General features: G+C 45.5%; 1 protein-coding gene across 4 annotated transcripts in view; it reads right to left on the reverse strand.

The window, feature by feature from the left end:
• LRCH3 (leucine rich repeats and calponin homology domain containing 3) overlaps positions 1–27,216 on the reverse strand; it is a 139,822-nt gene that overhangs the window by 31,570 nt on the left and 81,036 nt on the right. For all 4 annotated transcript variants that reach the window (XM_088465191.1, XM_088465192.1, XM_088465190.1 and 1 more), the window contains exons 5-10: positions 19,517–19,653; positions 19,238–19,338; positions 7,472–7,565; positions 4,265–4,385; positions 4,047–4,186; positions 3,738–3,814 (exon numbers count right to left, since the gene is read on the reverse strand). In XM_088465191.1, the coding sequence (XP_088321317.1) occupies positions 3,738–3,814; positions 4,047–4,186; positions 4,265–4,385; positions 7,472–7,565; positions 19,238–19,338; positions 19,517–19,653 (670 nt within the window). The remainder of the gene's footprint in view (positions 1–3,737; positions 3,815–4,046; positions 4,187–4,264; positions 4,386–7,471; positions 7,566–19,237; positions 19,339–19,516; positions 19,654–27,216) is intronic.

Genomic DNA, 27,216 nt, shown 5'->3' on the forward strand with positions numbered 1-27,216 from the left:
TAGACCATCCATGACCAGTCTGGTGCGACGAGAATGGCGGTGAATCCTTCCCGTTTTAACTTGTGACGGACCCGCGGAAAGAGATCAATCAGAGGAAAAAGATACACGAGTGGAAAGTTCCACGGTACCGCAAATGCATCCACTAAGAAAGCTTGCAGGTCCCTAGTGCAGGAGACTTAACGTGCCGGGAGGCCATCAAATCGATGTTCGGATGGCCCCAGTGCAGATCAACATTTGGAAAACCTTGGGATGCAGCTGAGGAAGTCCACCTCCGGATGCTGCTGAGGAAGTCTAACGGGAATGTAGACCGCCGATAGGAATTGGAGAAAGCATTCCATCCAACAGAGGATGAGACTTCTTTCATGACTCTGCTAATCTTGAAACCACCATGACGGTTTACATAGGCAACAACCCTCGTGTTGTCTGATTGTACCTTCACCACCGTGTGCTGAAAAAAAGGCCTTGCTTGATAGTGGTGGACCGCTCAAAGTTCCAGGACATTGATCAGCAGCCACGCCTCCCGAACCGTCCATCTGCCTTGAAAGGTGTGATTGCAGGTGATGGCTCCCCAGCTTCGAATGCTGGCATCTGTTGTTAGAAGAGCCCAGCCTGGATCAGGAATGGGCGACTCTTGTCGAAGTGAGACAACTGGAGCCATCACAGGAGAGAGTGTTTAACTTCTCTGGATAGAATGAGTGTTTGGGATTTGAGATGTAGGGCAGAGTGGTTCCACCACTGAAGAAGTTCCAATTGCAGTGACCGGGAATGGAATTGTGCATATTCCACATTGTCGAAGGTGGAAACCAGTTTTCCCAGAACTTGCATACAGAAATGTATTGAGTCTCTGCGCTGGAGGAGAAAAAGTATGACGAGGAACAGAAGGGAAGGAAAACCCTCTGAACTCTGGAAGCCAGGAGAGCTCCCAGATGGAGCATTTCCTGGACTTGTGCCAATTGATGAGCCAGCCGTGTGACTGCAACAAGTACAGGGTGAGACGCAGGTGCTTCTGAAGAATGCCTGGAGACTGGGCTAACACAAAAAGGTTGTCTAGGTATGGCAGAATTTGGAATGCTCATCGATGATTGTTGGCCGCCATCATGGTCACAACCTTTGTGAAACCCGAGGTGCCATAGCAAGTCCAAACAGTAAGGCACAAAATTGGAAGTGGTCCCTCAGGATGGCAAAATATGGATCATTCTCCTGGATAGACATTGAAATGCAAGTAGGCATCCTAAATGTCCAAGGAGGCCATGTAATCGCCCGGCTCCATGGCTTGCATGACGGAGCAAAGAGACTCCATTCTGAACCTGGGAACCCCGAGTAACAGGTTGAAGTGTCTTCAGGTTGAGGTGTGCCGCAAGGAACCGTCCTGTGGCCCGTCCCCCTCTAGGGAAGGGGAACTGGGACAACAACATCGGAGGCCAAGAGAGCCCTGATGGATAATTGGAGGTCGGCCAACCTTGCCGACATCAACTGGTAACCCGGTGTAAAAGAACTGAACTTGAGGGCAATCCCGAAAGGACAAAATGTATCCTCGGGAAACAATGGCTCTTACCTGGGCATCCAAGGTTATTTTTAGCCATACTTCGGCAAAGCACAGGAGATGGTCGCCCACACTTGTAAGCCCCAGTCATGCCGCAGGCTTATCGGCCAGTTTAGGAGCTTGGAGGTGGCTTGACGGCCTCTGGACTTTTAGAGGAAGAACCATGAACTCCAGAAGAGGGCTGATCTCTCGCCTTTCCCTGAGGGCAAAAGGAAAATCCTTTGGACCTCGGAGCCGCCAAGGGTAGGAAGGTTGTTTTGGATGCTGCTACAGTGGTGATGTTATCCAGCTCAGGGCAGAGAACCTCACTGGAGAAGGGGAAAGCCTCCAGAGCCTTTTTGGACTCACTGTCCACACTCAGGAGCGAAGCCAAAGCGCCCGTCTAGCTGCCACGGAGGAAGCCAAAACCTTTGAGGATAGGATTCCTGAATCACTAGCAGCCCTGTCCAAGCAAGAACCATCCACTAGAGGAGGTCCAACCGACGAGCTCCTGAGCAGAGTCCTTCTTCCAGAGAATCTGCCCAACGACCCAGGCCTTGGCAACCCAGGCCGAAGCAAGAGCTGGGCGTAAGGCAGGCCCAGAATTAGTAAAAATGGATTTAATGAGGTTTTCTAACTTCCTGCCAGTGGGGTCCCTGAGAGAAGCCACATTGGGGATGGGAAGTGTGGTTGACTTCACTAATCGAGCAATGTGGGAATCCACTAGAGGAGGTGATTGCCACTTCCCAAAGAAGTGGATAAAAGAACGAGATACGTTTGGACACTAAGAATTTTGTATTAGGATGCAACCAATCTTTCACTAAAATATCCTCCATCTGAGCAGAGGGAGGGAAAACCGATGGCTCCTCCTTTTATTTTGAAAAGGGGCACTTCTGAAACTGGAGAGGCATCAGAATCCTTAACACATTATTCCATACAGTAGTGTCCCTTACACAATAAGGCACACAGTAATGCCCCATACACATTTATGCCCCATTTCATAGGGTGAGTTACAGTGACAGCACTGACCCGGACGTCAGTCTCTCACTATCACTTACTGACTGCTGATCCTGGTCATCTGCCTTCCCTACCTGCAAAATCAGTTGCCACCCTGCTGTGCCCACCACTCAACATCTCCTCCGCGCTCTAGTCACTATGGGACGGGGTGCTGTAGGTGGTCAGGGGAGAGGGGAGGTGGTGCTGAGGGGAGGGTGGGAAGGGGGGTTTCGAGCTGTAGGGAAGGGAGAGCAGGAAAAAGGAAACCGATGGTGGAAAGGGTAGGAAAGAGGGCAGGGAGTAACAGGAAGGAGCGGGTTGGATCTGTATTCAGTAGCGCTGTAAGGTGAGGAGGGGCTAGCCCAAGGAAACAAGCCACTCACTGTCAGGGGAATCGGCATGGCATGCCGACGGACCTAAGCCCAGCAGATGTAATAGACACCGGAAGACAAGAATAGTGAAGATCCTGACAGGGTGAGTATTTTGACTATTCCTAAACCTTTCCCCCCCTTACCCTCCTCCTCCTTTAGGGGTGCCTAATCCTAACCTCCCCCCTAGTGCCTAACCATAACCTCCCCCCAGGGGTGCCTAAACCTAACCCCCTCCTTCCCGTACCCTAAACCGAACTCTCCCGGGGGGGTGCCTAGCCCTAACCTCCCCCCTAGTGCCTAACCCTAACCCCCCCTTTCCCTAACCTTCCCCAGGGGGTGCCAAACCCTAACCCCCGTCCCCATCCCCAAGTGTTTTACTTAACCGTCGCGGACGATCGGGATGGCGGGGTTGGTGTTCCGGCGTCGGGATTAGCATAGGCGTCGGTATTTTGATGCCTATGTTAAATTGCCGAGATTACGCTGTCGGGAAGCCGGCGGTCGAAATGTCAGGGGGCCAGAATGTAATAGGGCAGGTCGGGACACACTGAGCCCCAGTCCCTAGGCTGCCACTGCCTATCAATAAATATGATGGCGCACCTCTGCTCCAGTGACTCCACCCATGGTAAGACCCTGCCCAGTGGGGAAGAGGAGAGCACCGCTAGTAATAACTGCGTAGTGGGCGTCTGGCAAATAGAGATTGCGGTGGCGGACGGCTCTGCCCATAGGGCAACCTGCAATCTGTGTGGCGGCCCGGTCACACACCCCTAGTTACGGCCCTTTGTCCAGGTACTGTGAGTACAGTGAAGATGGCGAGTTCAAAAGCTCATTCAGGACTGAAGATGGCTAACCTGCTTTGGTATAAAAGTCTTCTACCCTCCTCGGATCTTTGTTGTTCTCTTGCAGATGTTTGTTTCAAAGGTGAACTCTATAAAAAAGAAACTGTAATAACTGAGCAAGCATAAAACATGGTTACAAAATATTTACAACATATAGAATGGTCATTACACTGATTCTGTGCCTATTATGGCATGTGTTACTAAGCAACCCACTTTTATCACACAAAACTGTTTGTTCAAAACAAACTGCATGTCAACTTCACTGGCAACTCATTCAGTATCTCATTACGGTTAAAATACAAAAATCTTAAGTCCTATTACCTCATGAGATACCCGCCTTTCTTCTATATACGCCATGAACTGTGAGCTCAGGCTGTCACCCCTTGACAGCCTCACATCATCCTCTTCCTCCTCTGTAGCATAGCTATCTATATAATCAATCTGCTCCAAGTCATGTTCCACTGTGTGAGAAGAAATAAGCATAACTACACTGGTCCAGCGAAGGATTGTGAAGCTCTCATGGCCCTCCAAGCACTTACCTAACCCGTTTAAAATGAGTGAATTGCCCCGAGAGTCTAGATGCTGATGGTCTCTTCGTAGCCTCTGCTCTTTACCAGCATCAGCTGTCCTAAGAGGAAGGTCTGTAAATTCATCTGTGGGCTACATTGAAGAAGAAACCACTTACAAACAGTTGTATGTATAAAAGGAAATCTTGGCAGTGGTACTATATAAAACAAGGCATGTTCCCATTTTTTTTTATATAAACAACTCAAGCTTGAACGGCAAAGCTTGTATTGATAAAACCTTGCTTGATAAGCATTTTATTGCATGGTGATGCTTGAACATTTAAAGCCAGTAGCTTTCGATTGAAATTATTTTCTATTCAAGCATTGGTTCAGACTAATAATTTCCACATTGTACACTAAAAATATAAATATTCTACTATTAAGACAAATGACAATGTATATTACATGGAACAGTATATAACAACCTGCCAAAAGAAGATGTTTGTTCGCTATGGATGGTTAACTACAGTTTTGTTGGCTGTAGACTACTTGTGCGATCTGCAATTACATGTTATTGACCACAAAAAAAATTTTTTATTTCCTTAGTTATGGAAAGTACAGGGATATGCTTGTTATTTTAGAGCTAAGCGAGACAGTCTGCTTAGACAGGACATAAACGATTGTTTCTCCACCTAGCCATGACCATCAACGTTGTTCTAGGTCTCTGCCAAGATGCCACCACTCAACTGCATCACACAAATCAGATTTACAAAATTGTTTAAAGTACACAAAGAAGGAAAAAGAAGTTAGCTGTCATGGCGCACTAGGACAAAATATAACTTTTGTCATAATTAAAATATATATTACTGTGATGCATGTTTAAAAACAGCTAAATAAAAAATAGAAAAAAGTGTGCAAGAAAATCAAATTATGTCCTCCATCTTATTGCCCTTCACATTTCTTTATTATCACAATGTGCTCTATATAAAAAGATAAAGTTACCACCACCCTGATTTTTAAAGTTCAGCTGAAGGGAAAATAAACTGTTGTATTCCAGTATTTTACAAAACAAATATCAGTTCATAGCAGATGGTCTCCAACTTCTCTGTAATCCACAATTTTACATGATAAATACGGCTACTAACTTGGATAATAAAGCTTGCATTCATGTGCCACAAACAATGGTGTTAAGAATTTGAATAATTGGCTTTTACTATAACTGAACATTAACACAGTCACAAAGGGTAAGGACTTTCCTTATTTAATATCTTAAATGAGATAACACCGTTAGATGGATTTAAGTAAATTTAAAACAAATTTACCAACTGAATAATAACTGCATTCAAAACTTAATATAGGAGGTAAAAAAATAAGGTATTACAACGTTAATATTTTCATTGCTTCTTGTGAGGCTGTTAATCAAGCTTAATGTCACAGTTTAGGTTTCATCAGGCTTAATATCCCTATTATTGTCTTTTACCCTGGAGGGTAATTTCCACCTTGGTGAGTATAGAAAGCACAAATTAAATAAAATGTACTTCTAGAGTTCACAAAATAATGTGCATCTAAAATGACTCCATACTACCCCCCATATCATTCCCATCTAGCAGTGTAGTTATGGCATCACTGATGGAGATGATACGATAGATAGATAGATAGATAGATAGATAGATAGATAGATAGATAGATAGATAGATAGATAGATAGATAGATAGATAGATAGATAGATAGATAGATAGATAGATAGCTAGATAGATAGCTAGATAGATAGATAGATAGATAGATAGATAGATAGATAGATAGATAGATAGATAGAAGTGGGTCATTCCATGTGACTCTCATTACATTTCATGGTATTTATTTTTACAAGTTTAAATGCAACACACAAAAATGCAGCTAAAATGTAACATTTTGAAAATACAACAATACTATATGGCGTAGGTAGTCATAATTAATGCTTAGAAACAGAAAAAAAAATGTACACTCAGTAGTTAACTTTTATTGTTTATATGCGTGACTCATGTTACAACAGAATGAACATAGGAACTGAGGGGACTTATGTATTTATTTAAACCTGCTCTCCAAATAATTTTTACAATATGATTGTTATACTATACACTTATAATACCCTACAATTATAATTGACAAACAAAAAACGGAAGGTTAACCAAACTATACTTAAAATCAATTTTGACATGTGACTCACATTACAATTCTGTCCCCAGTCAAAGGGCTCTGATACAAATGATTTAAACCTGTAGAATCCTTGTGAATTAATAAATGTAGACCTGTTTATTTTGTTTCACTGGTGATGGCCATTTCCAGTTGCTGACAGCTTGCTGCATTGTGCTCACTAAGTATTCACCATCTCTGATGTCCTTGATCTCACCTGGGTAACTGTTACCATCATATTCAACATAGAACCAGTCACCAACGTTAACTACATCATCTGAAGTCACTGTGACAGTTACATTAATACACTACGATCTTTTAGCAGCAGAAATAAACTAAAATGTTAGCACTTATTGAAATTTAATTGTCATGTATTGTGTCCTACATTCTATGGAATGACATACATATTACAATAGATAGATAGAATATAGATCCAGAGGTGCGGCACTCAGAGCATGTAAAAGAATAGCAGCATGCACCAAAGAATGCGTGTTCAACGTTTCAACCTTATTGATTTTCGTCAGGAATAATTATTCCTGACGAAAATAAATAAGATTGAAACGTTGAACATAGATATATATCTAGCTATATATCTATGATTGTGACTCTCTCATTTGATATTTGTTGGCGAGTGCTACACTAGATCTTTAGATGTTTTCCTTGCAGTTAAGGGGCACATCCACTAGACGATCTACTCCCTGCCCAATCGCTAAACGATTTTCCTTTGATTTTTTCCCTTGAAATTTTATCTTTCAGTCTGAACGATTTGCAAACGATCTGCAAGCGATCTTTAATAGATCAGGTGAAACTGACCTGCATGTTCGGACGACTGACGTGACCATCAAACGACCAGCGGGAGAGCGCATCATTGATAGTTAACGACCAAACACTGCACGATTTATGAACGATTTTTAAACGATTGAACGATAACAACGTTGTTATCGTTCAATCGCCTGCTAAAATCGTGTAGTGGATGCCCCCCTTTACTTATATAGTAACTTATTGAAACATTAAACATAGGGGACATTTTAAAATAAAATAAAAAAAAATATATAGAAGCTGAACTACCTCATTCCCAGACCATCTCTTGTCTCCACTGTCCACACTGTTAAAACCAGAGTCCAGAGCACCATAAGTACGACCAGGATACACATCATCTTGACTATAAAGGAAGTTTCAGATATTTAACATATCAATCATATCTATCAATGTTACAATGTATTAATGAACATATTCATTTATATTAAATTAAACAATTAACTTAACGATATGTCGGCCAGTGTGTACCCATGATAAGGAAATTGTGTGGTGCAAATGCATTCAGTAACAAACTAAAAAGAACAATCCCCAGGCTTTAAAAATTGGATATTTCTTAAATAAAGTTGGGCTAAGGAAACATTTCTTAAAATGCAATGGAATACCTGTGTCTTTTGTAAATGACAGCAGGCAAAGTGAAAGTGATCTTGTGCAGTTGTATATGTTTCACAAGGATTCTGAGGAAAATACTTTACAAAAGTTGAAAGGAAAGCTACGCCCCTTCAGATTGACATATGCCAAGTGATAGTCTCAGACAAATCACATTGGTCAACTAAAGACAAGAATGCGCAAATCTACTCTTTGAGCACGCAAATAGGAACAGATCACCTGTTAACGCAGATGTGTAGGAGAATCTATCAAAGATTAAAAAGAAACTGATACCATGACCAGGCTACAAATGGAATGTACGAGGCTGCTTCAAAAAGTAAGGTAACAAGACCTCTCTCACGTATGTAATGTTCTCTATTTCATTCTAATATCCTGTCAGGCCAGAGCAGGCAAAATCACTGCTTCCTCTCATGGCTATTAGACTGTGTCAGTCATACAGTCCCAACATCAGTTGTAAGATTTCGGGGTTGTCAGAAACATGGTCAAACATTGAGGTGCGTAGTATAATTAGAGTTCTGTGTCTAAAGGGCACATCAGCAGCGGAAATTCATCGCCAACTTGTCAAGGTCTACGGCAGTGATTTTCAACCTTTTTGAACTCGAGGAACACTACACAAGATTTAAAAAATTGCCAAGGCACACCATCCGGCAACGCGGTGTGTGTGACCAATGAAAAAACATACATATTGGCTGCCACATAAAAAAAATATACATGCATTGGCCTCTACAGGAATGAAACTCACTACATTGGCCTCCTCAGGAATGAAACTCACTACATTGGCCTCCTCAGGAATAAAACTCACTACATTGGCCTCCTCAGGAATAAAACTCACTACATTGGCCTCCTCAGGAATAAAACTCACTACATTGGCCTCCTCAGAAATAAAACTCACTACATTGGCCTCCTCAGGAATAAAACTCACTATATTGGCCTCCTCAGGAATAAAACACATTACAGTACAAGTGCATTGAGCTGAATTCCGGGTCGCACTTGACAACCGCTCGCGGCACAGTTGTTGAAATAAACTGGTCTACGCTGATAACGTCATGTCACGGAAACAGGTTTGGGTTTGGTGCACTGTTGATAACGGCAGGACAGACATTCAAGATTAGCAGCGATCCGAACGGCCAAGCACATCTACCACAGACAATTTCTGCCGCATTGAAGGTCCGATTCAGGAGGACAGACACATTCGGGTTAGTGATATTGTTAACAAACTGAACATCTCAGTGGGTACTGTGCACAACATTGTATTGTCACAGCAAATTAAAACGTGGGTGCATCATATGACATTGAAGACTAAGCAAGCATCCATGACATGGAAACATGCATTGTCCCCACCTTCAAAGCAATTCAAAACAACTCAGCAAAGGTCATGGAGACAGTTTCTTGGGACCACAAGGGTGTACTTCTTGTTGAATACCTCACCAAGGGAGACACTGAGAATGCTGTCCACTATTGTGAAACATTGAGCCGATTGGTGAGAACAAGCGTCGTATTGCTGCACAATAACGCCAGGCCACACTCAGCTAACATCACATGTGAGTTGTTACGGCACTACCATTGGGAGGTAATTGAACCATCCTCCCTACAGCCCTGACCTGGCACAGAGTGATTTCCATCCCTTTGGACCATTGAAGAAGCACCTGGTGGAGGAGATTTGCAACGGACGGCGTAGTCCAGCAAGCCGTTATGTCCTGTCATCAGGCGCTTGGCACTGATTTCTTCTATGCCAGGAAAGATGCCTTGGTGCACTATTGGAACAAATGCTTAGACAAGTATGGGGACTATGTGGAAATATAAACTGTACCAAGTCCTTACTATGGATTATACGTATATGCAAGAGGGGTCATTCCATGTCAAATCAACACACTGATTTTATCTCATCAAATCAGATTTTGGTAAAATTTGGTATATGGAGAGTATATATGCAGTCTAAGAATACAAAATATTATAACAAGTAATGGTGGCTTGCATATGTGATGGACAAGAATGAACATGAAGACGAATTAAAAGTGACCTTCCTTCATCCGGGACCTTCACCATCATTCTTCTAACCAGGGAAACCTGATGTACTATGGATACCTCTAATAGATGTCTTATGCAAAGTCGACCCTATAACTCCAACTGGAAGAATTTATGTCATGTCTCCCGATGACACTTTAAAAACTACTGAGGCATTGTCAAACTATCTTCAGCTAACATTGTTGACTGACTAATACAATGTCAAGTATTTCTATTCAACTTGATTTATATAATTATACTAATGAAGCCATCAAATCTATTATTACCTGTAATACACCTGGCTTTTTTGAATAAACTACCTTGCTTTAAAATTATTTAACTATGAACCAATTATCCTCCCACTTTTACATTTTGACAAACATTTAACATTAGTATAGACTATTGGTGTGTACAAACTGTATGATTAAACTGCACGATATTAACGATAACTATAATCGATCATATAATTAATATCGTGCATTTTTAGGTGCCTCCAACCCACCAACAACCTGCTATGCGCGGGCACGTATGGACAACAACAATATCGTCCATCACCCATGCATGCAGGTCAACCTGGTCGATATTGACCAGGTTACTATAAGGACCCGCGATCGTTGGCCATCGTTTATGGTGTGCTGGATGATCGATATCGATCATCCATCACACCCGGGAGATCATTGTCCCGTGTGTATGCACCACATTTCCAGAAATGTTTTTTACTGATGCACTTTTTGAGATAATCATGATAAAAAATTTCCGTTTGAATTTGGAAAATGTTTTTCCTCACAAAGCCTATTTTGTTGTATACAATAGGAAGGGGCATAAAAAAAACACAGTAAAATTACACCACTCCCACCTCTCGAGCTTAATGAGAGCTGCTATGGTGATTTGAAAATATGCTGGTTGTGCGTTTTTGACAGATTTTTGAAAACTTTACATTTTGTATTTTTCTTAGACTACATATATACTCTCCATATACCAAATTCGAACAACATCCGAGCTGGTGAAGCAAAATTTTAACAAAAAGTGTGTTGATTTGTCAAGAATGGCTGAGAGTTGAATAAATGTACAAGATGAGAGGTCTGGTTACCTTACTTATTAAACCACCCTCATATAAGGGTGTTCTTTTTGAAAAGGTTGTTTCTGGCAAAGCCTACTTTCCAATCTCAGATAAAACAAGAGATATGGTAAGAACTTACCTTTGTTATCTCTGTTTCTACGAAGTCCATAGGGTCCACAGGGTGACCTTGGGGGTATAGCTGGATCCTGGATCCTCGGGCACCACGGAGTTAAAGCTTTCAGCTGCTCCCAGGATGCACTTGGGTCCAACCTCCCCTATACCCCGCCCCCGAGCCACAGGCACCTCAGTTGGTAAGCAGCCCAGGCCGGAGGAGGAGACGAAACAGAGAGAAGGAAGACTGGAACACACAAGAACCATACTCACAGAAATGGGAGACGGAAAACCGGTGACCAGTCACAGAGCCCATATGAAGCCAGGTGCGTCAGGGCGGGTGCCCTGTGGACCCTATGGACTTCGTAGAAACAGAGATAACAAAGGTAAGTTCTTACCATATCTCTTGTTTTCTACTTCAGGGTCCATAGGGGTCCACAGGGTGACCTTGGGGATGTCCCAAAGCAGTCCAACTAAGGGCGGGGACGCTCCTGTGCTGATAGGAGAACCCGGCGCCCAAAGGATGCATCCTGAGAGGCAAAGGTGTCAAACGCATAGAACCTCAAAAAGGTCTGAATGGAAGACCAGGTGGCCGCCTTACAGAGCTGAACAGCAGAGGCGCCACGGCTAGCAGCCCAAGAAGGGCCCACGGACCGAGTGGAATGAGCCTTAACAGAGGCTGGCACAGGTAAACCCTCCTGCATATAAGCCTCAATAATAACAGAACGAAGTCAACGGGCTAGAGTCTGTTTGTTGTAAACCTGGAGTGCCCTTACAACGTCTAAGGAAGTCTCCCAAGCCGAAAGATCAGGTGACTGAAAGGCTGGTACAACAATTTCCTGATTAATGTGGAACCTGGAAACCACCTTAGGCAGGAAATCAGGACGAGTGCGAAGCACCGCTCTGTCCTGATGAAAAATCAGAAAAGGGGGACGACAAGAAAGCGCCCCCAAATCTGAAACCCTCCTGGCAGAAGCAATTGCCAAGAGGAAAACAGTTTTAAAAGTTAGCCACTTGAGCTCCACTGACTCCAAGGGCTCAAAAGGAGGACCCTGTAAGGCCCTAAGAACCACCGCCAAATCCCACGGGGCCACAGGTGGCACAAAGGGAGGCTGGATTCTCAAAACACCCTGGAAAAAGGTGTGTACGTCCGGCATAGCAGCGATCCTGCGCTGGAACCACACCGACAGACCAGACACGTGTACCTTACGTGAAGAAAGACGTAATCCTAAGTCCAAACCGGACTGAAGGAAAGCCAGAATACGCGAAACTCGGAACACCTGGGGATCATAGTTTCTGGCCTCGCACCACTGAAAGTAAGTGTGCCACACTCTGTGATAGATCCTCGCGGAAGCAGGCTTGCGCGCCCTCAGCATGGTGGTAATAACGGAGCTAGAAAAGCCCCGAGACCTCAGGACGGCTGTCTCAAGAGCCACGCCGTCAAAGATAGTCGACCCAGATCCGGGTGAAGACAGGGCCCCTGAGACAACAGGTCCCGCCGTTGAGGTAGGAGGTACGGAGCGTCGATGGACAGGCTCCGCAGATCGGAGTACCACGGCCTTCTGGGCCACGCTGGGGCCACCAGGATCAGTGTGCCTCCGTCCTGTTTGAACTTGCGCAGGACCCGAGGCAGCAGAGATATCGGAGGGAACAAGTAAGCCAGTTGAAACAGCCATTTAACCGACAGCGCGTCTATCAGACTTGCGCCTGCGTCCCTTGTCCTTGACCCGTACACAGGCAGCTTGTGATTGTAACGGGACGCCATCAGGTCCAGCTCTGGCAGCCCCCACTTGTCCACGAGTAGTTGGAATACCTCTGGATGAAGCGACCATTCCCCGGGATGCACATCGTAACGGCTGAGGAAGTCTGCCTCCCAATTGAGGACTCCTGGGATGAAAACTGCCGAGAGAGCTGGAAGATAGCGCTCCGCCCAAGCCAGGACGCGGGACACCTCCGACATCGCAGCTCGACTGCGAGTCCCTCCCTGGTGATTGATGTACGCCACCGTGGTGGCGTTGTCCGACTGCACCTGAACGGCCCTTCCGTGAAGAGCGGTGCCGGACGACTGCAGGGCTCTGTATACTGCCCGCAGTTCCAGGATGTTGATGGGAAGAATCGCTTCCTCCGCCGACCAACGACCCTGAAGTGACAAGGAGCCTGTCACCGCCCCCCAACCCCGGAGACTGGCATCTGTCGTGAGCAGAACCCATTCCGGGATCCAAAAGGGGCGCCCCTCCAGGAAATGCGCTGTCTGCAGCCACCAGGCTAGGGACAGACGCACCTCCGAGGACAACACCAGCATCTGAGAGCGGATCCTGTGTGGCAATCCGTTCCATTCTGAAAGAATCAGCCCCTGCAGGGGCCTGGAATGGAACTGGGCAAACTCCACCATGTCGAATGCCGACACCATGGACCCCAAAACTCTCATCGCTGAGTGCACCGACACTCTGCCACTGCTCAGACAACTGTGAATGCGCAGCTGTAAGGAGGAGACCTTCTCCGGAGTCAGAAAAATCCGTTGCTGACGAGAGTCCAGCAGGGCCCCCAAATGAACCATCCGTTGTGATGGGATGAGGGAGGATTTCTTCCAGTTGATCAACCAGCCGTGCACTTGTAGACAAGCGACCGTCAGGTGGAGATGCTGGATCAGTACCTCCGGGGAGCTTGCCAGCAAGAGGAGGTCGTCTAGATACGGTAGCAACCGTATCCCCTGGCTCCGAAGGTGAGCCGCCATGACCGCCATCACCTTGGTAAATACCCTTGGTGCCGTGGAGAGACCAAAGGGTAGAGCCCTGAATTGGTAGTGGTTGTGGAGAATAGCAAACTGCAGAAACCGTTGGTGCGATGTTGCTATAGGCACATGGAGGTAGGCGTCCTGGATATCCAGGGAGACCATATAATCCCCCGGTTCCATCGCCAGTATGATGGAACGCAAAGTTTCCATCCTGAATTTGGGAACCCTGAGAAACCTGTTCAGGGACTTCAAATTGAGGATGGGGCGATGAGAGCCATTGGGTTTCTGCACCAGAAACAGCGTAGAGTAATACCCCATCCCACGTTGAGACTGTGGTACGGGTATAATGACCCCCGCCGTCAGCAAGGCCTCTATGGCTTCCTGAACCTGCAAGGCCTTGGTTTTGTCCTGAGAAGGACTTGTGCAAAAAAACTGGCAAGGCGGCCTGTGCCGAAAAGACAGGGCGTACCCCTGGGAGACCACTTCTCGCACCCAGGCATCCGTGGTTGTATTGTGCCAGCACTGGGCGAATTGAAGAAGTCGGCCTCCCACTCTGGGGTCCCCCAGAGGGAGGCCCGTCCCATCACGCAGAAGGCTTATCTTCTGGCTTGGAAGAAGGGCGCCTAGCACTCCAGGCTTGCTTCTTTGGCTTTGAGGCGGTCTTGGGTGCGGACTGCCTCGGGAAGGACTGACCCTTTGCCTTGCCCTGAACCCGAAAGGAACGAAACGCCGAGCTCCGGACCTTAGCAGGTGTAGTAGCTGAAGGGAGGAAGGCTGACTTGGATTTTGCCAGGGTATCTACTATTTTGTCCAGGTCCGGACCAAATAGTAATTCCCCATTAAAAGGTAAGGCCTCCAAGCCTTTCTTTGAATCCGCGTCTGCTCTCCAAGACCGCAACCACAAGGATCTACGAGCAGACACTGCTGCCGCCGAAACCCTAGAGGTCAACAGGCTAGCATCCAAAGATGCTTCTCCAATGTAGGAGGCGGCATCTCTCATCTGTCCTAACAACGCCCTCTGGACGTCCGGAGATTCATCCGTAAACGTGTCCTCCAAGGCGTTGGCCCACCCCTCAATGGCCTTGGCCACCCAGGAGATGGCCATGGACGGCCGGGCTACAGCCCCTGAGAGAGAATAAATAGACTTTAGACAAGTCTCCACCTTCCTGTCCGTAGGATCCTTCAGCGAGGATATAGACGGCAATGGCAAAGTAGCACTCCTGATGAGGCGTGTTACATGGGAATCGACTGCAGGCGGAGTTTCCCATTTCTTACAATGCGCTTCCGGGAATGGATAATTGGACGCCAAGCGTTTCTGTGGCAGGAAACGCTTACTGGGCGTCTGCCAGGCCACCGCCATGTGATCAGTCAACTGATCAGACAAGGGGAACGCTGTAGAAGTAACCTTAGCTTTTTTAAAACTAGGATACCTTGACTTGGGAGCGGGTGCCTCATCCTCAATCAGAAGAATAGCCCGCACCGCCTTAACCAGAGCCCGCACATTGATGGAAGACTTAGTGTCTACCTCCTGGACTGAGGCATCTGAGGCTGAGTCATCCTGTACCTCACCATCATCCGAGAACCCCTCAGAATCCCAAAGATGCGCAGCCTGTGCCATGACTGAGCGTTTAGACGCCCTGGAGGGCACGTCACTGCGCAACATCGACTGAAAAGCCGAAGATGCTGCCGCCAAATCTTGGACAGTGTGGGAAAGCGCATCCACCCAGGGTGGAGGAGCTGTCACAGGAGCCTGAAACGGCACCACAGCCGGCTGTGCCACAGGGGTGGACTGAATATACATTGGCAACCCCGCATAGTGACCAACAGGCTGAGACCCCGGGGGAGTCTGCAATAATTGTGGGACACCCGGGGAATGGGGGATGGCAGGCTGGGGCAACGCCCTAGTAGGGGCGGCAGTCGGGACCGACAGACGGTCCGCGATGGACACCAGCACCTGGGAAAACATCGCCCATGGTGGCTCCTGCGAAACGGGAGGTTTAGACATACCAGGGACCGCCTGGCACCGTCCGCACAGGCCGTCCTGTGACAAATCCTCCCTATCCACTCCTGCAGAACAGCGCCTGCAGGAGAACAATGCTGGAGCCCCGGAGTGCTCAATCTCCTCCTCAGACATGACTTAGGAAGAAAACGTGCGCACTCACCAGTGTGCTGAACAACAGCCCACAATATGGCACCGTGCACACAACTGTATGTGACGGACCTCACAAATACGTGATCTATATAGGTGAGGTCAGTAGAAACACCCTTCCCCCGCACACCTGTAGGGCTTGTAGGAGAAGGAAAGGGATAGGTACAGGCTGACAGTAAGTAGAAAAAAGACACAGACAGGCAGCACTAGCACAAGTCACATACCATGCAGGAAGATATACTCACTGCACCTTTCCACTACAATCAACCTCCCAGATTCAGTGTCTGGGAGGGCTATAGCGCTGTGTACACTGTCCTTCTGCAGGGGAGAGGTACACAGGGGGACCGGTCCGCGTGCTCCCTGAGAGTATCCACGCTGCCACAGAGAAAATGGCCGCTGGAGACCTCAGAGGAGGAGTGGCCGAGTAGCTGCAGCTCAGCGACGCCAGACTCCGAGCTGAAAGGCGCGCTGAGCTGAGGGGAGGAGCCGCTAGACAGGGAAGGCTTCCTCCCCTGGCTAGCATATTAACCCCCGGGTTGCCGGCATCCCGCTTGCCGGGATATTAACCCTGGTGGTCTAGTGGTCTGGCGGGGTATGCCTCCGCTGGAGGGGGGGCCCGCCGCCACCGCTAGCGCCCCCCATTTGAAAGGAACCCGCGCACCGCCGCTAATCAGCGGTGCGCGGCTTACCTGATCTCCCCGGCGTCTTCCGGCAGCAGTCCCGGGGGAAACCAGAGTCCGGCTAGTACAGACTCTGGCTTCCCCCGCCGCGATCCCCAGTTCAGTGCTGGCGTCGCGGCGCCAGCAGGGAGAAGGAGCGGCAGCGTGGGCGTCTGTACAGACAGCCCAGCGCTGCTGCTCTAGAGAAAAAACTTATAGTAAAAAATAAATAAATTTAACTAAGTTAAATAAAAAATTAAAAGCTTTAGGGGGCTGCTCCTGCAGCCCACCCCGCAGGGTGACCCGACTCCGGCCGGGCACCATCTAAAACTGAGGTGCCTGTGGCTCGGGGGCGGGGTATAGGGGAGGTTGGACCCAAGTGCATCCTGGGAGCAGCTGAAAGCTTTAACTCCGTGGTGCCCGAGGATCCAGGATCCAGCTATACCCCCAAGGTCACCCTGTGGACCCCTATGGACCCTGAAGTAGAAAGAAGCACAGTTACTAAGGCTGGGTACACACTAGCCCAGTGGTGTCAAACTCGGGCCATCCAGCTGCAGTGGAACTACACATCCCAGCATGCACTGCCACAGTTCTGCTATTAGGGCATGCTAAAACTGTGGCAGAGCATGCTGAGATATCTGGTCCACAACAGCTGGATGGCCACGAGATTGACACCCCTGCTCTAGACGATGTGTACTCAAAGCCAACATCTGTAGTGACAAGACGCAGCGGGGGAGCCAGCATCTGCAAGTGCATATACACTTGTCGATGCGGGCAGCGACAGGGGTATGCTGATTCGGCAGCATGGCCCTCGCTAACGACATCCCCCGTCAGCCTGCATGAAGGGCGGACGAAGGATGTCGTCGACGACCCGTGGGAGCGCGCATCTTCAGCGACTTAGCGGGTACACGCTGGACGATGTGCCCGATATGTCGGACGACATATCTAGTGTGTACCCAGCATAACAGAAAGAGCACACACGTTTTAAGGGAGCCCTGCACAATTGAAAAGGCATTTTCAAGCAAGTTTCATGGCTCAACGTTGTGCCAAGGATCTGGGCGTATATTAAAGATCACACACCACTAGAGAGCATGATCATATTTTATGGATAAATACAAATATGTAGTTTCCCCCAGTAGACTGAGATGATTGCTTGACAATACCACTATTCTTTCTTGCTTAGATGCAATTCATATGCTCAAACCATTGAAAAAAAGGTTGTGGACATAAGTACACGATGCTGCAAAAAGGCATTTAGAAGAGTATTATCGCACTGATTCCATTTCCTTGGAAGACTGCAGTGCATGCAATCAGGCTGAATTGGATACACCACCCAACAGGAGTTAAAAGGACACAAAGACTTAAGTGTACAAACTAAAACAGAAGGGAAAGTATTACATGAGGGAGATGAAAGGAAAAATTAGTGGAAGAAAATCAGTCAGATGGAGAGAAAGAGGGAAGTAGAGGGGCAAAATCACAGCACTGAGGATTGGGTTCGATTCAGAATACAGCCCTAACTGTGTGGAGTTTGTATATTCTGGGAGGTTAATTGGCTCCCAACAAAAATTAACCCTAATGTGTACGTGCGAGAGCATGTGGAAGGGAATATATACAGTAATGCTGGCCATACGCTAGTACGATGCGATTCATCGTACGTTTTCCCTTAAACTCCCCGGCAGTCCCGACGACACGATTTGGTGCTTTTTAACACACACGATCTGCATACGATTACGATAAATAATATGGGCTACACATCTGATCAAACGATACGTTCTAAGAGCAGCGAGAGTGCGCTTCGGATTGTATCCTACCTAAATGCTACATGATTTGGACACAATTACATCGTACGATGCGTCGACAATCGGACAATTGGCCCGAAATTGCGCTAGTGTACGGCCAGCAGTAGCTCCACTGGGGCAGGGACTGATATGAATGGCCAAATATTCTCTGTAAAGCGCTGCGGAATATGTGTGCACTATATAAATAACTGGAAAAAAATAAATAAGAGGCAGGGTAGGGAATAGGTCATTAATAAATGTATGGGGGATTTTATAATAAAGTGTCATCATTTGCTGACAGACAGTGGTTACTTTTATTATACAGAAGTTTGGTTTATTAGGATTATATTGAAAATCCTTGTATAAGAAGCTAGGCTACAGTGGCTAATTAGGCTATGATGCAAAAGTGAAATTATTAGCAACAGGTCCCCCCAAGCCAATTCTGATCTCTTTTCCTATACAGGTTTGATAAGGAGTGTGAGTAGATAGGAGTTGGGGAATAGCATGTGGCACAACTGAGTTCTGATGCTCAGGATTCTCCGGGCATTGCTGTAATCACCAGTGATTGTGACATCACACGGAGAGGTTGTGGCCTGCACCAGGCCCGCAAATGTTATATATATATCAAAATGGCCCTCGGCAGGAAAAAAGGTTTGAGCGAGATGGCTGTCATTATAATTATGATAAAAATGTTGTGAATACTCAGGTTTTACTAATACAATGAATTAGATAGGCAATACAGTTGCATCAACACCATAATTATGTTGTGAAACTATCTTTTTGATAGTTTCAAACATCAAGAAGTTAACACTACTTCCTTTTAAGAAACAGGCCAAAAAGTGAACAAAATGTTTGCATTTTAAATTGAGCAATTGTTTGTTCCCATGTGATATGTATAGCAACAGGAAACTTACCATCCTAGAGGTCTTCTATCATACTCAGGCAGGTCTGGAGCATTCTTGCAAGCTTCTATGTTCAAGTATTTGAATATATGAATTTTACCTTTCATGCAAATCTATTTGGATCAACACAATGCAAACAATAGACATTATATAAATATTATGCATTTCTTCTGCTATACATCCAAAATTCATTCATTCATATACACATGTTCATTTCTAAGCAGTACTGTTACTCTATGGAAATATAATTTTTAATTACAATAAATAAATTTAATGACGTCAAGCACACACCTGAGCTGGAGGGGATTGCAGAGGATTGTTCTCTAAGGTGATGGTCTGTAGATGACGAAGATTTCGGTAACATACTGGTATACTGCTAACTTTATTGCAAGAAAAATCCAAACGGACCAGAGGCAAGTCTGCAAGTTCTAATAAAAAAAAAAAAAATTACATTACTACTGTACTTATTCATTTTAAATATTGATCATGAATGCTTGGCTTGCTCTGACTGTCAGCTCTATTTAAATGTTTGAAAGCACATGGATTCTGACTCTTAAAATGATAAATGTTTGACTATACAAATTGTTCCACTGTATCTAAAAGAGAAATGCAGAACAGAAATTCAAGATAAACCTGGTGAGCGCCATACTCCGCATCATCATAATGCGTAAACATACCACTATTAATCACATACAGTAATTCTAGGGTGGGCAGAGGGGCTCTCACTCAAGGGCAAGATGTGCGCACTCGAAGTAATGGCGGGGCCACTAGAGAAGGGGACATGACCTTGAAATGCGCCCTTTTCATCACTGCATTCACGGGGATGCTGGGCTGTCCACAAGCTCTCCCTGCAGCATGAAAAGATACCAAAAAGGAATTGTACAAGACAAAAATCACCTTTTTTATATCTAATGGGGGGCACTGGGATAGTGGGCAGTCCTGAAGCTGTCCCTTCAAGGGAGGGAACGCTCCTGTGCTGCGGTAAGAGCCCAACGCCCAAAAGTCATATCGGCAAAGGCGAGGGTGTCAAAGCTGTAAATTTAATGATATAGTCAGAGGACCATGTGGCCGCCTTACAATGCTGCACCACGATGAGCCACCCAAGAGGCCCCCACAGACTTAGTGGAATGAGCCTTCACCGAGGGCTGGACCGGTTTCTTTGCCAAAAGATGGGCATGATGAATTGAAAGACGTAAGCAACGAGCCAAAGTTTGCCTGGAAGCCGGCCAGCCATGCCTGTTGAAGTCAAAGAATGAACAACTTCTGAATATCCTTTGTCCGATCAGCATAAGTGCATCGGCTCCGTAGAATCCAAGGTTGATAGGGAAGGGGCCACGATCCACTTGTTGATATGGAAGTGTGATAGTCCAGATGTATGCGGAGAACAGCATGGTCAGGATGGAACATAAGGAAAGGTACACGGTGAGACAATGCACCTAAGTACAAGACACTGCGGGCTGAAGCAATAGCCAGAAGGAATATTGTTTACCACGTCAGCAAACGCAGATCAACGGAATCCAACGGTTCATATGGGGATTTCCGTAGAGCCCTCAACACCAAGATCTGGTCCCACAGAGATACCGGTGGAACAAAGTGGAGTTGAATGTGGAGGAAGCGCTATCATGCGTTAAAATAAGACCGAGAGGGCAGACACCTGTACATTCAGGGAAGCAAGGTGAAGGCCCAGATCCATACTCTTCTGTAAAGAAGACAAATATCTGGAGAGATGAAACGCTAGAGGATCCCGACCGCAGGCAGAACACAACTCAAAATATGCCAGGCATACACGATAATAGACACTCGCCGAAGGTTTCCGGGTGCAGAGCATAGTCTGGATATCCAAATGATAGTTAACTTTAGCTTTTTGGATCAAGGTTTCAATAGCCACCCTGTCAAAGCTAGCCGGCCGAGGTTGGGATGAAGGCATGGGTCTTAGGACAGTAGTTCCGTCCGGAAAAGGAGACACAATGTACAGACTGAGAAGGTCTGCATACCAGGTCCTCATGGCCAGTCCGAAGCGATGAGAACACCTTCCTGCTTCAACTTGCAAAGGACCCGCGGAAAAGCAATTGGTGCAGAGAGGTACGCGAGTGGAAATTTCCACTGTACCGTAAACGCATCCACCAAGAAGGCTCCCGGGTCTTTGGAGCAGGAGCCGTAGCAAGGTGGTTGTGCTGGGAGGCCATCAAGTCGATGTTCGGACGGCCCTATTAACAGATCAGCATCTGGAAAACATCAGGATGCAGAGACCACTCATCTTAGTGAACATCGTGCCTGCTGAGAAAGTCCGCCTCTTAATTTTGGACTACCAGAATGTAGACCACCAACACCGCTGGGAAGAAATGTTCCACCCAATGGAGTTTGAGACAAACTTCCTTCATGGCTCCGCAACTTTTGGCACTGCCTTGATGGTTTATGTAGGCGACTGCCGTCACCTTGTCCGATTGTACCTTAACTGCTCTGTGTTGAAGCAAGGGCCTCGCTTGACAGTGCGTGGGGGACTGCTCCAAGCTCCAGGAAATTGATCGGTTGGCCTCCCAAACCATCCTCTTACCATGAAGAGTGTGACTGACGTTCACGGCTCCCCAGCCACGAAGGATGGCATCCGTGGTTAGAAGAACCCAATCCTGGATCAGGAATGGCGTCTTGTCGAGATGCTACAATTAGAGCCACCACATGAGAATGTCAAACCTCTGTGGATAGTTGCGTCTGGAATTTGAGATTCCACCGCTGCAGACGTTCCAAATGTAGCGGGCAGGAATGGTATTGTGCATATTCCACCATGTCAAAGGTGTAAACCAGTTTTCCCAGAACCGCATACAGAAATGTATTGAGAAGCGCTACCATAGAACATTGTCCTTAAATATGAAAGTTCATTAAGGTATACTTCCTCTTGTATTTGTTTCCAACAAATTCATTATTTTATTTTGCTACCATTCCCCTGTTTCTATTGCAAGTATTGATATTAATATTCCAACTGCCCGCCCCAAATTTTGGGCTTTTGACTGCGATTTTTGGCATTTGTAATGGGATTGCCTAGGGTTAATGATTTTTGGAAGTTAGTATGGTCAGATATGCAATTTACTTTCCCATCATTACCTCCTTCAGAAACAAAACTGTCTATTTGCATTGGATATTGAGGAATTGTTTAATACAAATATAGTTATGTTTTAGGCTTATTCACCATGGCAAAAGTAATTATTGCCTGCTCCTGGTGTGCTCTGGATCCTCCTGACATACACAAGTGGCGGAAGCTGGTTAATGACACCATTGACCATGAACGTTATGTTTATATTAGTCGTAAGGACCTTCCCAAATTTCACAAGCTATGGGATAGATGGGCTCTTTCCTCACTGGGCCTTCGTAGACCTGTTGGAGATCCCTCCGTGTAATCTATCCTCTTATTTCCACTCTTCTGTCACCTTAGTTTGCCCCTTTTGCTTTCTTTTAATTTGGCTGTTTTTTTTTTTTTACCTCCATGCGCAAGTTGTTTATATGCTATACCTATGTTTCCAGGTTCAGGTTGTAACTGATAACCCTCTGAATGCATACTTTGTTATTTAATGATGCATTGTTTGCTGGCAACACAAGATTTTTTGCAAATGTATTTGTATTTATTTTTAGGTCTGTTTATAATATGTAGAAAAATTTCCAACAAAAAGTTACGATTAAAAAAAATATGAACGTTCATATACTGTTCCAATGTTGACTCAGTCCAGAAGAGAATATGAAGCTCTCCAGAAATCCACTGTAGTATAAAATCAAAAACGAAACAACAAAATAGTGTAATATTGTTAATCTTAAATGGTACCAATATACAAACACAGATGTACTCAGCTCTTGAAGGCGTCGACCACTATTCTACTCAGCGGGGATCTGAGTTTTTCATGAAATGCTCATAACAGAGTGCTTTTGGTACAATGTTTTGTACAGTAAAGGACCCTGATACACCTCAGTTGCAACTCACCGTTTTGCTGACACCGATCCGCGCACATGGATAAATCGGTGATACGTAGGCAGATGGGGAAATTCAACATATTAAAAATTCCCAATTTGGGATCGGGGGAACCGAGATTTCTCAATATGTCCCCAATCCCCCAAACCCAATGTCAGCAGAACAGAGAATTCAGCCTATCCGTTGCAGACGTATGGGCCCCATAAACAAATCACGACAGCGGTCTTTTGGGGTTCTAACAAAACCTTCATTGCTTGCAGCAAACACTGAGTCATCTGTTTTCCATTTAAGTTCAATCAAGCGCCGGGATCTGCAGTTTTATACTGCTGATATATTTTTTTCTTTCTTTGTCTGGGCCCCATAAGCCACTTTTTTCTTGTGGTGGTGATGATGATGGATAGTTTGCCCTGGGGTGTCTCTACATGTTTATTACTTTATGAGATAAGCCATATTATGAAGTTTATATTTTAGTAGTTCTATAGATTGTAAGCTTGCGAGCAGGGCCTTCCTACCTATATATCTGTCTGTTATTACCCAGTTTTGTTCTATTTATGTTTACAATTGTAACGCGCAACGGAATATGCTGCGCTATATAAGAAACTGTTAATAAATAAATAAATAAGAACAGGTTGAGTCTCCCATATCCAAATATTCCGAAATACGGAATATTTTTAGCATGACTGAGATAGTGAAACCTTTGTTTTTTGATGGTTCAATGTACACAAACTTTGTTTAAGGCACAAAATTATTAAAAATAAAGCATAAAATGACCTATAGGCTGTGTGTATAGGGTGTATATGAAACAGAAATTTCATGTACATACACAAACTTTATTTGAGCCACAAAATTATTGAAAATATTGTATAAAATTACCTTCAGGCTGTGTATAAGGTGTATATGAATCATAAATGCTTTGTGTGTGTATATTGAGGTCCCATTCCCAAGATATCTCATTATGGCATGCAAATATTCCAAAATACGGAATATTCCGATATCCAAAATACCCCTGGTCCCAAGCATTTTGGATATGGGAGACTCAACCTGTATTGTCTTAACTTTCTATAAAATCTGGCAGAAAATGTTAGTGCTTCTTGGTTTTTCTTTTCAGGGTGACACCTTGTACTTCATGTCACCAGTTTGGACTTGTAAATACACTGTGTCATAGGTTTCTAACAATGAGATTGCATTTGACATTATCCATATTAATGAGACTTTGTTTTAATTAATATTACACTATTGGTTGCCTTTATAATTCATGTCACTTCTGAGATCTTACCAAACAGCAGTTCTTCTGAGCTTCATTTCTTCTGTCCCACAAACATCAGATTGCTACTTAAGAAGCACACAAAGAAACCACTACATGCTTCTTATAGGAATGCGAGTACATTGAGTTTGCATATTGGTACCATTAAAGATAAACAATATTACACAATTGTGTTGTTTCTCTCTTTATTTCATACCGCGATTGATTTCCAGAGAGTTTCATATTCTCTTATTGAAGGAATCAACAGAAATACAGCATGGGGAAAACACTGGTTTAGTATACAATATAATAAAAAAAGAGAAATAATTTAACCACAAACAAGGTAACCAACTCAGACTACGGTAAAAGTAAAAGGTAAAATTTAGTTTCTCCCCCAAATACTGCTGCATGTCCACTTGCTGTTCTTACTCGTCAGTCTGAAAACAGACCCAATTCTGAACAGAAAGAGCATTTCTCCTGGGATACCAACGTATGATGGCGTCCAGCAAGTAAGCCGATGAGACCCAATGGGCTTCTGAACTAAGAAAAGGGTAGAATAATAGCTCTTGCCCCGTTGTGAGGAGGGGACCCAAATTATTACTTCTTAATCATACCCCTTTCAGACAGAAATCCAAATTACTGGGTTAAACATTTCAACCCGGTAATTTGGTAATTTACACGGGACTTTGTTTTGTCTGAAAGGGTCATCCCGTGTCTAAATTCCCGGGACTTCGACCCAGGAATTTAGTCCCGGGTTGACCCTTTCAGACAGAAGAAATACACGTGTAAAAAATCAAATTACCGGGTTGAAATTTTAGACCTGGTAATTTGCTCTTCTGTATGAAGGGGGGGTACAGACAGAGAGTGGCAAAACAACCTGGAACACAAAAGTCGGGGATAATCCGGGTTTTTTGCCATTTTCTGTCTGAAAGTGGTATCAGTAAAGACTGATACCCCTTTCACACTGAAAATGAAAATCCCAGGTTATTCACTTTTACCCGGTAATTTGCTAAACAACACTGGATTTTTCCCTGTGTGAATGGGTCATCCTGGGACTAAATTCCCTGGTCGTAGACCCGGGAATTAAGTCCCGGGTTGCCCCTTTCACACAGGTAAAAATCCCAGGTTGTTTAGCAAACTACCGGGTAAAAGTGAATTACCTGGGATATTCATTTTCCTGTGTGAAAGGGGTAGCAGACAGAAAATGGCAAAAAACCTGGTACGCAAAATGCCGGGTAAAAGCCGGGTTTTTTGCCTTTTTCTGTCTGAAAGTGGTATGAATTGCTTTTTGGAGCAGCAGGGCCTTGGTTGGGTCCGATGGAGGTCCTGTGCAAAAGAACTGCTGGGAGGTCGCCTCAGGAATTAGAGGGCATATCCGTGGGAGACCACTTCCCTTACCCAGGCATCTGATATGGTTTGATGCCGAACTTGGGCGAATTGAAGAAGTTGGCCCCCCACCCTGGGAGCCCGCAGGGAGAGGCCCGCCCCCATCAGGCTGTAGACTTGTCCTCAGACTTGGCAGGTGGACGTCTAGTAGTCCAGGCCTGTTTGGCCCTAGGCTTGGAGGCCTTGGCTGATGTCTGCTGTCGTGAAAAGGACTGACCCTTGGCTTTTCATTGAGGGCAAAAGGACCGAAAGGATAACGTCTGAGGTTTTGTATCATATGCAGAGGGCAGGAACTTCGTCTTGTTAGCAACCAAAGAAGTCACAATTTTTTCCAATTCTGGGCCAAATAGGATGTATCCTGCATAAGGCAGACACTTTAGAGCCCGTTTTGATTCTGAATCTGCTTTCGAGGAACGTAGCCAAAGAATATGGCACTACCGAAGTGGCAGATATCCTGGAGGCCAGGAAAGCCGTATCCATAACTGCTTCACCTAAGTAGGAGGCTGCATCTCTAATGATATAGGACAGTTGTTCCCTCAAAGCATCAGGGGGAGCATCAGGAGAAAAAGTGTCTTCTAGGGCCTCTGCCCATCTCTCAGTGGCTTTTGCCATGCCAGGCCATAGCCCTAGAAGGACAAGTAATAGCTTCTGAGAGAATATAGATTTATGATAAGCATCTATATGTCTATCTGTAGTCTCCTTCAAGGAGGTTGCAGTATGAATGGGTAAGGTGGCATTTTTAACCAGACGTGTTACATGAGACTCCACTGATAGGGGAACTTCTCATTTAGTACAATCAGTAGCTGGAAGAGGGTAAAAGGACCTGAACAGTTTTGGAATTTGAAACCTTTTACCAGGCAAATTTCAAGCTTCACTCATGTGATCAAATAGCTGGTCAGAGTGAGGGATCTCTGGTAAAACAACCTTTTGTCGCTTAAAAAGTGTGTGTTTTGTTTTTTCCCTTAGGAGCGGGTTCATCCACTTCTATTTGTAGAACAGATTTAACAGCTCTCACAAGAGCAGGTACATTTAGTTTAGAGGGTGGCTTTTCTTTTTGCAGCATTTGCAGAAAAACTGTATTAGCCAAACTCTGTACTGAGGGGGACAGTACGGCTACCCATGGGGTAGGCAAAGGATTAGGATTTGCAGGGAGTATCTGCTTTGGCCATCCCACAGGGGGAGCTACCACGGGGACAGCTACTTGGTCCGCAAGTTTTGACAAAATTTGTGAAAAGGCAGCCCAGGGTGGGTCCTGAGGAAGACACACCGGGGCTGATGGGCCTGGGGCTGTGTAACAATTAATACAGAGCAGGACTTACAAGACACCAGAGTAGGAGCCAGAGTAGGAGCAGCAGCATCAGGCTGCTTGTTATGCTTTCCTCTGCCAGGCATAGCCACAAGAATGAC

Source organism: Taudactylus pleione, unplaced genomic scaffold (assembly GCF_031769625.1).
Source record: "Taudactylus pleione unplaced genomic scaffold, aTauple2 ptg001903l, whole genome shotgun sequence".
Taxonomy (NCBI): Eukaryota; Metazoa; Chordata; class Amphibia; order Anura; family Myobatrachidae; genus Taudactylus; species Taudactylus pleione.